The following is a 13948-nucleotide window of genomic DNA, read 5'->3' on the forward strand; positions in this document are numbered from 1 at the left end:
GGTCCCGGCTTTAGCCCGGGAACAGAGCGCGGCGTCCAGCCAATCACGAGAGAAGAAGAGGCAGAGCCCACCCAATCCCGGAAGGGGGGAGGGCAGTCAGCTAGTGGAGGGGGCGCGGGGGCGGTGCCCAGCCAATCAGGGGTGATGAGATGCACTTCTCTCAGCCAATGAGAGGGAAGAGATGTCATCGTAGGGGAGCAAGAAAAAGAGGAAGGAGCCGGCCAATCACAGGGAAGAACTGTTGTAGCACCCGGACAATCAGAGAGAGGGCAAGGCCCAGCCAATCACAAGCAAGAGAACGGGCTGGCTCCAGCCAACCCCGGGGAAGAGCTGTTGCAAACTCCCAGCCAATTAGAGCAGCGAGGATGGAGCTGGTCCCACCCCCCTGGAGCCCCTCACCCTGGCACCAGGGCGTTGAGAGGGTTGGGCTCAGAGCCAGGGGACCCAGGGACAACTGGAGCGCGGGGCTGCGTCCCTGGCTGGCTTGGCTCATAGCCAGCAGCTGGACCTGTGGCTTCCGGCTTTCGCCCACATCCAGTGGCAAGGAGTTCCGCAGGTTGTTTAGTCTGACAAAGCGAAGGCTGAGGGGGGATATGATTGCTATCTTTAAATATATCAGAGGGGTTAATACAAGGGAGGGAGAGGAATTATTCCAGTTTAGTACTAATGTGGACACGAGAACGAATGGATACAAACTGGCCGGGGGGAAGTTTAGGCTTGAAATTAGACGAAGGTTTCTGACCATCAGAGGGGTGAAATATTGGAACGGCCTTCCGAGGGAAACGGTGGGGGCGACGGACCTGTCTGGTTTTAAGATTAAGTTGGATAAGTTTATGGAGGGAATGGTTTAATGATAAAACATAGTAGCCAAGGAAAACCAAGCAATGGTACATGAACAGCATAATGGCCAACAAGGGTCAGGCTAGAGACTCTTGCCTATATGCTCGGGGTATTACTGATCGCCATATTTGGGGTCGGGAAGGAATTTTCCTCCAGGGTAGATTGGCTGAGCCTCTGGAGGTTTTTCGCCTTCCTCCGCAGCATGGGGCAGGGATCACTAGCAGGAGGGTCTCAGCCGATTGAAGTCACTAAAACACAGGATTGGGGACTTCAACGGTAGAGTCCAGGGAAGGGTCTTGCGGCCTGCAGCATGCAGGGGGTCAGACCAGATGATCATAATGGTCCCTTCTGACCTTAATGGCTATGAGTCTATGAGGTTAACCCGTGTGCTTGGTTTTTCAACCGCCGCACGGCCGGGTCAGCAGGTGACCCCTAGCTGCCCAGGGGTTGTGCAAAGGGGTGAAGAACACTTATCGATCTCCTACCCACTCCGTCCATCGTCTCTTTTGCAGGCCAAACAGTCCCCCCTTCTTTTTACCCCCCTCGTCTCCCTGGTGTGGTGGGACCAACAGGGCGACACCAACACTGCAAACACGCCTGTCGTGTTATTCACGTCTCCGGTGGCTTATGCTGATGCTGCAAATGTGCTTCTAATGTCATTCACCTCTATTGCGAGTGACAGAGGGTGACTGTAACGTGGTCCCCCACTACGGCAGGGGGTAGATCGTGACTGTTACGTTATAACGTTTGCACTGGGATAGAGTTACAGCGTTGTCCCCCCACTATTGCAAAGGAATAGATTATGACTAACTTATTGCAAAAAAATCAATTGTGACTGTAACATTATAGCGTTGCCCGTGCTATTGGAAAGGAACAGACAGCGTCTGTGAGGTTACATTTGCAGAAAAACAGGCTGCATGCGTGGTTACTCAGCACTTCAGTAACGATCTAGGATCACAATATAACCCCTCTTAACAAATACACTAAATAAACCCCCCGAGCCGCTCGGAGAACCCCAGCGGGTCCCCGTCCCAACAACCACTCCCACGCTGCATAGCAGGGCCCGCCAGTGAGGTTCAGATAGGAGCGAGCCGCGGTGTTGCAGACCACGGCCGCAGAGACTGTAATCATGTCTCATACGCTCTCCAATCATCATGTACTGCCCCCCAACGGAGGAACAGGTAAGGATGTACCTCACTGACGATACAAAGTGTTCCCCGCCGCCGGGACCCAAGGCCCGGCCACGGCTCTATAGCTCAGGGTGGGCGGCGCAATCCCCCTCCCCCCTCCCCCGGGGAAACCCCCCGCGCTGGTCCTGCCCCCCACCTGGCCCCGCGGGGCTTCGGTCGGGCCCCGGATGGCAAAAGGCTGCGCATTACCGGCCCCGTTCTGTCCTCCCATAATGCCCCGCGGCACATATTTCCATATGCCGCAAGCCGGTATCGACCGTATGTATCAGGAAAGAAGGGCGTGTGGCTTTTTGTAACAGCGGTGTCAGGGCTGTGACCGTGGCTACCAAACAGGCAGGCAAGCGGATTTTTTTTTTCTCTCTCTCTCTCTCTCTGTGTGTGTGTGTGTGTGTGAGAGAGAGAGAGAGAGAGAGAGAGAGAACTGACCCCCCCCAACTCTGGTCGTTCTGCACGGATGGGTTTGCAGCTCCCCACAATCTTCCATGGGGCTCTGGAGCAGTGGCAGAGCCCCCCTTCCCCCAGTCTCTGGCCTCGTTGCTGGGGGGGGGGGGCAGGTCTGAGCCCCATCACACTCATGTCACACCAGGGCACCGAGCTGCAGTAGCTGTGGCTCCAGGGAGCTACTCTTGTGACCCACTGTGTGTGTGGGGGCAGTGTGAGCATTGGCCCTTTAACTGCAAGTGCAGGGGACTGTGTTTTTCCGCACAGCTCGCTGGGCATCAGAGTGACGGGCAGGGCCTCACACCGTCCCACTGCACATCACTGTTAGTTAATGTTGGCATGGGGCATTCATTCTACAGGGCGCCGCCCACACCCCCCGACCGAGCCCGGGGCCACGTGGCACCGGGCGCTGCCCAGACACCCCCCACAACTGAGACTGGGGCCCCGTGGCACCGGGCGCTGCCCAGACCCCTCCGAGACACCGGGGCCCTGTGGTGCTGCCCAGACTCCCTTGGGGCGGGTTTGGGGGGTGGATGAATTGGGGGGATGCGTGGGAGGGACAGAGATGTGTGAGGATGGATGGATGGGTTGGAGGAGGGACAGGGACATGGGGGGATGGATGGGGAGGGTGGCTGATGGGTCTGTGGTTTACCCATATGGGGGCATACTGGGGAGCCCCCGCAGCTCCACGCACTGATCACCTCCCCCGAGGTGGGGACAATCCTTGGGTCTGAGCAGCCCTTCTCCCGCTCAGCCCATTCCCACCTCCTGACCCCCACCCCAGGAAGACCCCCCACTCTGCTCCCCAGGGAATCTCACCACTATGCCCAGGTGGGGCAGTGGGGGTGGATGGACCCAACAGCGCCCGTGTGCGGGGAGGTGGGGGGGCTTTATGGTGTTAATGGCTGATCCATTCAACACAGTATTAAAGTTCCTGTTCTCAACCCCAGATATTCAGTCAGCCCCCCCAGCGCCCCTCACTCCCGAATCACAGCCCCTGCTAGCCCAGCCCTGCCAGTGCCCCTCACACCCGACTCACAGCCCCTGCTAGCCCAGCCCTGCCAGTGCCCCTCACTCCCGACTCACAGCCCCTGCTAGCCCAGCCCTGCACCCCCACAGCTCTGCCGGTGCCCCTCACTCCCGACTCACAGCCCCTGCCAGCCCAGCCCTGCCCCCCCCAGCTCTGCCGGTGCCCCTCACTCCCGACTCGCAGCCCCTGCTAGCCCAGCCCTGCCAGTGCCCCTCAGTCCCGACTCACAGCCCCTGCTAGCCCAGCCCTGCCAGTGCCCCTCAGTCCCGACTCACAGCCTCTGCTAGCCCAGCCCTGCCCCCCGCCCCCCAGCTCTGCCGGTGCCCCTCACTCCCGACCCGCAGCCCCTGCCAGGCCAGCCCTGCCCCCCACAACCCTGCCAGTGCCCCTCAGTCCCGACTCACAGCCCCTGCTAGCCCAGCCCTGCCAGTGTCCCTCAGTCCCGACTCACAGCCCCTGCTAGCCCAGCCCTGCCTGTGCCCCTCACTCCCGACCCACAGCCCCTGCTAGCCCAGCCCTGCCCCCCCCCAGCCCTGCCAGTGCCCCTCACTCCCGACCCGCAGCCCCCGCTAGCCTAGCCCAGCCCTGGCCCCCCCCAGTTCTGCCGGTGCCCCTCACTCCCGACCTGCAGCCCCCGCTAGCCTAGCCCAGCCCTGGCCCTCCCAGCTCTGCCGGTGCCCGCACTGCATTTGTCCCTCAAGCTTGACGCACAGCCCCCTGGGGCCAGCAGTGACTGTGAGGGGAAAGCGCCCCCTGCCGAATCAGCCCCCTTCTCATGGGATCACCCCCAAAGCCCCTCGCCGTGTGAGTTCTGCCCCCCAGCCCACGGGGAGGGGGGAGCAGACTGGAAAAGACCCCAGCTCCAGTTAGGAAAGCCAGTTTATTCACAGGGCGGGCGGGCTCCAGGGCACAGCCCCAGCCCTGGGGTGGGGAGGGGGACATGGCCAGAGAGGGAGCAGCTGGTAGAAACAGAGGAATAATTCTTCTCCCTTGCCACATCAGCCGCTCCTTAGGGGCTCCGCCCCACTGATCCTATCACTGCTGTGCAATGGGGCTGACGCACTGCCAAGTGCAGTACTGCCTGCTGCCACTGGGGGGCGTTGTAAGGTCCCATGGGGCTGACACAGGGTGCAGTATCTCCTGCTGCCACTGGGGTCTCCTGGGGGGCGCTGCAGGTTGCTATGGGATTGGCGCAGGGTGCAGTACCGCTGTTGCCCCGGGGGTCTCCTGGGGGGCGCTGCAGGCTCCTATGGGGCTAACTCAGCCCTGCCCCTTAGAGGCAGAGCACCAGGTCCTGACTGCCCCATGCAGCCACCCCATCACCAGCTGCCCCCGGCCAGCGCCAGGTCTGTAGGGCTGAGGAGCAGTGGCGAGCGCTGGCGAGCTCCCCGTCCGGCATATCCACCACCCGGCTCAGAGCCCGTGGGGCCAGCGGTACAGACCTCCCGGGGGGCCCGGCTCCGGCTCACAGGGGCTTCCTCTTGAACACGAAGACGGACACGAAGAGCAGGATCTCGAAGGCAGCAGGCAGGGCGCTGGGGGCACAAGGGCAGGCGGGATTAGTGCCAGGGGCTCTTCCATGGGCAGGATGTTCCCGAGGGGCCCACCCCGTCCCTCCCTCTCAGGGGCATCTACCTGCAGAAGGCCAGGATGTACCAGTAGGTGGCGCTCTCCCAGCGCTCCAAGACGAAGAAGGAGAGACAGATGGAGGCGCTGCAGTGAGCAGCCAATGCTGGGGAGGAGCCGTCAGGAAAATAACCCGTCGTGGAGAGAACAGGCACCGGGAGACAGGCTCTTTGCCCTCTAGGGGTTGCCGGCCCCAGGGCGGGGACTGGCTGGCTCAGGGGGACAGGGAACGGGGTACGGGGCCTGTCCCCACTAGGGGGTGCCAACTCCCCTCCGGCCCCAGTGCGGGAACTGGCTGGCTCAGGGGGGCAGGGAATGGGGTACGGGGCCTGTTCCCGCTAGGGGGCGCCGGCTCCCCTCCGGCCCCAGTGCGGGAACTGGCTGGCTCAGGGGGGCAGGGAATGGGGTACGGGGCCTGTCCCCGCTAGGAGGCGCTGGTTCCTGGGTGCTGTGCCGAGGGAAGGGCTTGCAGCTCCTGCAGGGGGTGCCACTGACCTGCAGAAGGCAAAGATCCACCAGTAGAGGCTGCTGTCCCACTGGTCGAAGAGGAAGAAGAGGAGGGCCACGGCGGCGGCAGTGTGGGCCCCAATGGCTGGGATGGGAGCAGAGTCAGGGACCAACAACGGGGACCGATGTGGGGGGGCAGATGCAGCTGGGGTGGGATAGGGGGCTGCCCCAGTCCCCTCTCTCCCAGACCCATCCAGGCCCTGCTCTCTCCACTGTGGATGCCAACAGTGCTAACCAGGGTGATCTTTTGGGGTTAGCTGAGTGACACCCCCTCCTTCCCATTCCCCACCCCACTGAGCCAGGCAGTCCCTGTCCTGGGGCCGAAGGGGAGCCAGTGTCCCCTAGAGAGGACAGGCCCCGTGTCCCATTCCCCCCCTGCCCCCCGAGACAGCAAGTGCAGACTAGAGGTGGCGCCCCCTGGGGACAACAGTCATTGTGCTGTGGGGGGAGAGCGGTAGGTGCCCAGGGGGTGCTGTAACACCAGTCGGGGCGGGGGTGCAGAGTTCGTCCCCCCCAGCAGGACGGAAGGATACAGAGCAGACTCTGCGTGTGGTTGAACATGGACACCCCGGACAGGAAGCCAGCCAGCTCCACGGCGAACAAGCCCAGCGTCACCGACAGGGCCACCACCAGCCTGGGGTCAGTGCCAATGCCCGGACCAGAGACACAGGGATACGTGGGCCCGGGCCGGGCACAACCCCGCCCGCCATCCCTTACTCCCAGGCCACTTCTGCCTGCCCCGGTCTCCCCACAGGCCCAGCCCCCTGCAATCTCACGCCTCCCCCTTCTCTGAGTCCACTTCGGCCCCCCCGGAAGTCCCAGCATCCTCCCCCCGTGCCCTGCTGGACCCATCCTCCTCCCACCTGTCATCCCAGGTGTCCCCGGTCCCCTGCACACCCTGGTCTCCCCCCAGTCCCTGGCTGACTCACTCCACGTCCTGGCGCTGGTACTGCTGCTGGCTGTACTGCAGGGGCAGCGAGGCAAGGACGTTGTTGTCCTGGAAGACAGGGGGCAGCAAGATCAGCCCTGCAGGCTGCGGTGTCCTGGGCACGCCACTCAGTGGAGGGTGGGCTGGGGCAGAGTCGGGGACGGGGCAGAGCAGAGGCAGGGGAAAGGATGCCATCCTAGCTCCCAGCCCCCCCTGCTCTAACCCACCAGTCCCCACTCCCCTCCCAGAGCCGGGGGGAGAACCCAGGAGTCCTGGGTCCTCACCCACCAGCCCCCTGCTCTAATCCACCAGTCCCCACTCTCTCCCAGAGCTGGGATAGAACCCAGGAGTCCTGGTCCACATTGTTGCTACCCACGTCCCTGCAGTCACAACCCCTCCCGGATTCCTGCAGCCAGGGCTCCCCACACCCCTCCTCTCATCTCTGGAAAGTGACCGTGTGTGTGTGCAGTGAGTGTGCAGCGGGTGCACATGCTGGAGGATGGGATGGGCGCGATGTGTGGGTGAGATGGAAGCCTTGTTGCATGAGGGGTGTGTGTTGGATGATCGTCTACACCAGTGGTCTCCAAACTTTTTTGATCGCGCACCCCTATCAGTAAAAAATTTTTGAGCATGCATCCCCTGCCGCGCCGAAGCAAAAAAAAAAAAAGCACTCCTGCTGCGCACCCCCCAGGATCCTCTTGCACGCACCCCACTTTGGAGACCACTGGTCTACACCGTGTTAGGTGGTGAGTGTATTGGGAGATCTGTATGTGTGTCGCAGGGCTGTGCATGGGGTAGTGGCAGGTGGGTGTTGCCGGGGCAGCTGTGCACATTGTACGGGTGGTGTGTCATATGGATGGATGTTGTACAGGTGTGCATCGTGGGGGCAGGTGGCCATCGTTGGGATGGGCATATGGTCTGGGGATGTATTGTAGGCGCGGGTGTGTTATGGTGGTGTGTGTTGTAGGCATGGTCGTCGTATGGGCGAGGCGTGCGTTGTGGGGGTGGGGGTGGGGGTGCGTCACAGGCATCATCAGGGTCGGCATGTTGTATGGGTGTACATCACAGGTGCGGGTATCATAAAGGTATGTGTCATCGGGGCAGACATGTTGTACAGGTGTACGTCATATGGGTGTACATCCTTGGGGTGGGCAGGCAGGCATGCTGTATGGGTGTACCTCACAAGGTATGTACCTCATACGGGTGTGTGTTGTCAGGGCGGGCGGGCGTTTCCGGGTGGGAGTGCTGTATGGGTGGGCATCGTCAGGGTGTGTGGGCGGGTGTGCTGTATGGGTGTGCCTTGTGGGTGCCATACAGGTGTGTGTCATTGTGGTGGATGGATGGGCATGCTGTACGGGTGAGCAGGTGTGCTGTATGGGTGTATGTTGTGGGGTGTCACACGGGTGTGCGTCGTCAGGGTGGATGGGCGGGCATGCTGTCTGGGTGTAGATCCTGGGTGTCATACAGCGTGGGCGTCGTCGGGGTCTCTTACCCGGGACCAGAAGATGGTGATGACGATGACGAGATGGGCCGTGAGGGTCAGGAAACGGGCGGGCACCAATCCGCTGACCAGCGCCATCGCCAGGCGCCCCCCACGCAGACAGGGTCCTCTGGGCAGGGCCTGGCTGGGAGAGCAAAAGCGTCAGGTTGGGGTGACCAAAGGCAGCACCAGGCCCCCCTGCCCCCTCCCTGGGGAGTCTCCCCCATTGCCCCTGTGGAGCCCCCCTCTCCCGTTGTCCCCACCACAGCCCCCCATGGAATCCCCCAATCCCCATTGTCCCCCATCCTCCCCCGCATCGCCGCCACCCCCGTGCAGACCCCCTCCCCCCCATAGAGACTCCCCCTCCCCCAGCCCCGCCCCCCCCTCGTGGAACCTCCCAATCCCCGCCCCCCCATAGTGACTCCCCCTCCCCACGCCCCCCCTCGTGGAACCTCCCAATTCCCGCCCCCCCCATAGAGACTCCCCACGCCCCCCCTCGTGGAACCCCGAGCCCCCCCAAACTCCCCCTCCCCCTCGTGGAACCCCCCCCAGAGACTCCCCTCGCCCCGCCCCGCGCGCCCACCCCCGGCCGCGCTCTGTCTCCGTCTCTGTCTCTCGCTCAGGCCCGAGGCCCCGTCGTTGCCCCTGGCAACCGACCAACGGCCCAGCTGCGCCCGGCCCCGCCCCGCCCTTCGCCGCACCCCGCGCGCGGGCGAGAGAGAGCGCGAGAGAGCGCCCGTGCGCTGGGAGGAGATCTCGCGAGATCTGGCGGCGGCGGCGGCGAGCCCCAGGCCGCCATCTTGACCGAGGGCAGAGAGAAGGGCAAAGGCCCCTTCCCCCTGCGCTGAGCCGTCCCCCAGGGCCATATGGGACAAAAAGGGACCCCCTCCCCCAGGGCAATAAGGGACCCCTCCCCCAGGGCCATATAGGTCCCCCTCTCCTCCTAGGGCCATATGGTATCCATGAGGTTGAAATAGGGTTACCACACGTCCGGTTTTTCCCGGACATGTCCGGCTTTTCGGCACGCAAACCCCGTCCGGGGGAATTGCCAAAAAGCCGAACGTGTCCGGGAAAAATACCGCCGGCCGGGCACTTCCCCTCCCGCGGCGGCTCTGCTCCTCCCCGGACTCTTCGGCTCTGTTTAAGAGCCAGGCTGCCCGAGCGCTACCGGCTTCAGGCAGCCCCCTGCCTCCGGACCCCAGCCGCCAGCCGGACACTTCCCCTCCCGGGCTCCAGCGGCGCAGGGGAAGCGCCGGCCGGGGGCGCAGGGTCTGGGGGCTGCCCGGCAAACCATGAAGCCAGTAGCGCTCGGGCAGCCCTTTTGGCGTAGCTGGGAGTGGGAGGGAGGAGGGGGCGGGGAAGGGGCGGAGTTGGAGCGGGGCTGGGGGTGGGAAATGGGCGGGGCCAGGGGGGTCCTCTTCTTTTATTTGTTAAGTATGGTAACCCTAGGTTTAAAGGCTTCCAGTCTGCTGAGGGCAAATCCCGCCCCCATGGCATCAAGGAACCTCCCCCGCCCTCCGCCCCTCATCGGTCCCCTCTCCAAATTTATGTCCAGCCTCTCTCAACTCCAGGCCCGTGTCCACTTCTGACCTCACCCTTGGGCCAAACGCCCCAGGTGGGGGAATGGATTTGGGGAGCTGGGCTGAGAACCAGGCTGTGACGGAGCAGGGCAGATTTGACCTGGGAATGTTGCAGGGGGGTTGCAGTGGGGATGTGGGACTTCCCTTGAAGGAAGCTACCTGAGCTGTAACCTGAGCCAGGAATGGGGGTGGGGAGAATTAACACCTTCTGCCCGGGAGACTGAACAAAGGAGAGGAGCAGCGGGAGGAGTTTGGGAGTTTAGTTTCGGTTGGGGCTGGGTGGTGCAACGCAGGGAACCCCAAGCTGGGGTCTAAGCTCCCTGAACCTCCCAGAGGGACCTAATTGAGGGGGTCTGGTCGTACCTACACGCTCTGCTTGAGACGGTGTTCCTGTCCTTAAATAAACCTTCTGCTTCACTGGCTGGTTGAGAGTCGCAGTGAATCTCGGGAAGAGGGGTGCAGGGCCCTAACTCCCCCACACTCCGCAACAACTGGTGGCAGCGGCGGGATCTACTGCACCCCGTGGACGGCGCTTCCTGCAGTAAGTGACTGGGGAGCAGTAAAACGAAGGGGGATTGACGGGGACCAGGCCTGCTGAAGAGTGGGAGAGAGACGGTTATTACCCCTGGGAGTGTGTGACCAGCGAGAAGGACTTTTGCAGTAACAGGGTCCCCCGGGGGGATCGCAGCGAGTGGTCCCAGGGGCGGAGGAGTCTGCAGCTCGACCCTGGCAGAGAGGCGGTGACCTCGAGAAGGGCTGGCACACTAGGGGTCCCCCTGGGAACTGTGGGGAGCTGTGAGCACACAGGCCGGTGAGTGGCCAGCAGGAAGATGTATGCCAAGCGGCTTAAGAGCGACCTGGTGGAGCTGTGCAAGCAGAGGCGGCTGCGCATTGGGAGGCTCACCAAAGAACAGCTCATTGCCCGGCTGGAGGCGGAAGATCGCGCGAATGAACTGATCCCTGTGTCTCAGGGAAGCAGCCTGGCAAATGCAGCGCAGGCACCAGTGTCTGTCCCAGCTGGGAGTGGTCAGCCGGCTGCTGAGGGCTTCCCGAGACCCCTCCTTCCTATGCCTGGGGGAAGGGTGGGGAGGAGCCCAGCAAATACCGAAGGCGCCGTGGCCCCCCCAGCCAGCAGAGGATCCTCCCGGCGACGTTCGGCATCCGTGGAGCGGAATTGGCCGGAATGGGAGAAAGAGCTAAAACTGAGAGAGCTGGAGGATCGTGAACAACAGAGACAGCATGAACGGGAGGAGAAAGAGAGACAGAGACAGGAGAATGAGAGATAGAGACAGCATGAAGAGAGACAGCATCAGCATGACCTGGAACTGGCGAGATTGAAGGGCAGCGAACCCCCGGCTGCGGTGAGTGAGGGGGGACCCAGGACTGCACGGAGCTTTGATAAGTGCATCATGGCCCCATACAAGGAGGGGGAGGACATGGATGACTTCCTGGAGGCCTTTGAGACGGCCTGCGAGCTGCACCGGGTTGATCCCGCGGACAGACTCCGGGTCCTTACCCCCTTTCTGGACCCCAAAGCCGTGGCATTGTACCGCCAACTGGGAGAGGCAGAGAAAGGGGACTACGAACTATTCAAAAAGGCCCTGCTACGTGAGTTTGGGCTGACTCCTGAGATGTACCGGGAAAGGTTCCGGAGTCAAGATAAAACCCCTGAGATCTCATATCTGCAACTAGCCGTCCGCATGGAAAGATTCGCCAGCAAGTGGGCTGGTGGGGCCCAGACGAAGGAGGACCTGATTAAACTGCTGGTACTGGAGCAACTGTATGAGCGGTGCCCATCCGACCTGAGGCTGTGGTTGGTGGACAGAAAGCCAGAGAACCCGCGACACGCCGGGCAGCTGGCTGATGAGTTTGTAAAGAGCCGGTCAGGGGGTGGCAGGGAGGAGCCCCAAAGGAACAGGCCCGCCGCGATGCAGAGAGAGAGTCACCCTGGGACCTCCCAAAGGGGGAATATGGGGAATCCCCTCCCACGGGGAATGCCCAGCATCAGGGACAACCGACCGGCTCGAGGGGACCCACGGGACCTGAGCTGCTATTACTGCGGCCGAAGAGGCCACGTTCGGGCCCAGTGCCCCAAGCTCAAGGACAGACTGAGCAGACCGAACCCGCACCGGGTTAACTTGGTAGAGGCCCAGACGGACGAGGGGCAGGCTTCCCACGCAAGAGGGGCTGGCAGCTTATCAACTGCTCAAGAGAGAGAAGGGCCCCCGGCCAGCTTCTCTGGGGGGCCAGATGCTCCGGATTCAAAGTTCTCCGTTTACAGGGTTGGCGCGGGGCTGTCCCTGCGGAGCGAGTGCCTTGTTCCCCTGGAGGTGGATGGGAAGAAAGTTTATGGATACTGGGACACGGGCGCAGAGGTGACACTGGCCCGGCCCGAGGTGGTGGCCCCAGATTGGGTGGTGCCCAACACCTTCCTGACCCTGACCGGGGTGGGCGGGACCCCATTCAAGGTTCCCGTAGCGAGGGTACACCTGAAATGGGGGGCCAAGGAGGGCCCCAAGGACGTGGGAGTGCACCACCATTTGCCCACTGAGGTGTTGATGGGGGGGGACCTAGAGGACTGGCCAAGCAGCCCCCAGACCGCCTTAGTCGTGACCCGTAGCCAGAGCCGGCGAGGGGCACTACGCCCTGACCTTGGGAAGGATGTCCCACCGGAGGCACCGAACCCTTCCCGGGTGGGGAGGGAACACCCAAGGACAGGCCGCGGGGTGGCTGGGGCTTCCGACCCAGCCGACGAGAGGGAGCAGGTCCCCATCCCTTCCCCAGCCGCCGAGTTCCAGGCCGAGTTGCAGAAGGACCCCTCCCTGCGGAAGCTAAGGGGCCTGGCTGACCTCAGTGTGGTACAGACCATGAGGAGAGGATGCAAGGAGAGGTTCCTGTGGGAGAAGGGGTTCCTGTACCGAGAGTGGGCTCCCCCGGGGGAAGTGGAGTCGTGGGGGATCAGGAGGCAGCTGGTGGTTCCCCAGAAGTTTCGCCACAAGCTACTGTACCTGGCCCATGACATCCCTCTCGCAGGGCACCAGGGGATCCGGCGCACCAGGCAGAGGCTGCTACAGAACTTCTACTGGCCCGGGGTCTTCACCAACGTCCGGCAGTACTGCCGATCCTGTGACCCCTGCCAGAGGGTGGGGAAGGCCCGGGACAAGGGGAAGGCAGCATTGAGACCTTTGCCCATCATAGAGGAGCCTTTCCAGAAGGTGGCCATGGACATAGTGGGACCTCTCAGCAAGACGACCCGGTCTGGGAAGAAATACATCCTGGTGGTGGTAGATTTCGCCACCCGCTACCCCGAGGCAGTGCCCTTATCGTCCATTGAAGCAGACACTGTGGCGGATGCGCTGCTGACCATTTTCAGCCGAGTGGGGTTCCCCAAGGAAGTCTTGACGGACCAAGGGTCCAACTTCATGTCGGCCCTACTCCGGTGCTTGTGGGAGAGATGTGGGGTCCGGCACAACTGGGCCTCAGCATGTCACCCCCAATCCAACGGGCTGGTGGAGAGGTTCAATGGGACGCTAAAAATGATGCTGAAAACATTTATGAATCAGCACCCGCAGGACTGGGACAAGTACTTACCTCACCTGCTGTTTGCGTACAGGGAGGTACCCCAGGAGTCTACCGGGTTTTCGCCTTTCGAACTGCTATATGGAAGGCGGGTAAGGGGGCCCCTGGACCTGATGAGAGACGAATGGGAGGGGAAGGCCACTCCTGACGGAGAGTCGGTGGTGGAGTATGTCCTGACCTTCCGGGAACGACTTGCCGAGCTCATGGGCCTGGCCAGGGAGAATCTGGCCAGAGCCCAGAGGAAGCAGAAGGTCTGGTATGACCGCACAGCACGGGCCCGCGCCTTCGCCACTGGGGATCAGGTGATGGTCCTCATCCCTGTGAGGAAAAACAAACTCCAGGCCGCCTGGGAAGGGCCCTTCAAGGTTGTCAAGCAACTAAACGAGGTAAACTATGTGGTGGAGCTGTCGAACCGGGCACACCACCACCGGGTGTACCATGTGAATATGATGAAGCCATATTATGACAGGGGGAATATGGTGTTGGCCGTGTGTGGACAGTGGGAGGGGCAGGGAGATGACCCTTTAGTAGATCTATTCCCTGGGACAAGAGTTGGCTTCCCCCTGGAAGCAATTCCCCTCTCTGATCGGCTAACCCCTGCCCAGCGAGCTGAGATCGGAGGGGTGCTGCATCTGTACCAGCAGCTGTTTTCCAACCAGCCTGGACGCACTAATCTGACTGTCCACCGGGTGCAGACAGGATCGCACCCGCCTATAAAATGCTCCCCCTTCCAAGCCACAGGGAAAA

General features: G+C 62.3%; 1 protein-coding gene and 1 non-coding gene across 6 annotated transcripts; both read right to left on the reverse strand.

Moving 5' to 3' along the window:
- Positions 1-1915: 1915 nt before the first annotated feature.
- LOC128824097 (U8 small nucleolar RNA) lies at positions 1916-2044 on the reverse strand. The gene has a single exon (XR_008442326.1). It is a non-coding gene; the product is annotated as a U8 small nucleolar RNA (small nucleolar RNA).
- Positions 2045-4362: 2318 nt separating this feature from the next.
- On the reverse strand, positions 4363-8753 carry TMEM107 (transmembrane protein 107). Of its 5 annotated transcripts, XM_054005307.1 has the most exons (7): positions 8626-8752; positions 8055-8183; positions 6564-6631; positions 6168-6268; positions 5623-5719; positions 5137-5233; positions 4363-5036 (listed from the first exon to the last, which is right to left on the reverse strand). In XM_054005307.1, the coding sequence occupies exons 2-7, from the start codon at positions 8139-8141 to the stop codon at positions 4821-4823; spliced, it is 666 nt and encodes a 221-aa protein (XP_053861282.1). In that variant the 5' UTR covers positions 8142-8183; positions 8626-8752; the 3' UTR covers positions 4363-4820. The 5 variants fall into 5 exon arrangements, with proteins under 5 accessions (XP_053861282.1, XP_053861283.1, XP_053861285.1 ...); XM_054005310.1 differs by lacking the exon at positions 5623-5719 and having other exon boundaries at positions 4882-5036; positions 8626-8753; XM_054005309.1 differs by lacking the exon at positions 5137-5233 and having other exon boundaries at positions 4882-5036; positions 8626-8750.
- Between the last annotated feature and the right edge of the window lie 5195 nt (positions 8754-13948).

This window comes from Malaclemys terrapin, chromosome 15 (genome assembly GCF_027887155.1).
Source record: "Malaclemys terrapin pileata isolate rMalTer1 chromosome 15, rMalTer1.hap1, whole genome shotgun sequence".
Classification (NCBI taxonomy): domain Eukaryota; kingdom Metazoa; phylum Chordata; order Testudines; family Emydidae; genus Malaclemys; species Malaclemys terrapin.

Coding starts and splice junctions, on each gene's coding strand:
- TMEM107 (XM_054005307.1), bottom strand. CDS start 8,141: ATGGCGCTGGTCAGCGGATTGGTGCCCGCCCGTTTCCTGACCCTCACG. Junction 6,632..8,054: donor TCACCATCTTCTGGTCCCGG/GTAAGAGACCCC, acceptor CCTGTCTTCCAG/GACAACAACGTCCTTGCCTC. Junction 5,720..6,167: donor CCACACGCAGAGTCTGCTCT/GTATCCTTCCGT, acceptor CTCCCATCCCAG/CCATTGGGGCCCACACTGCC.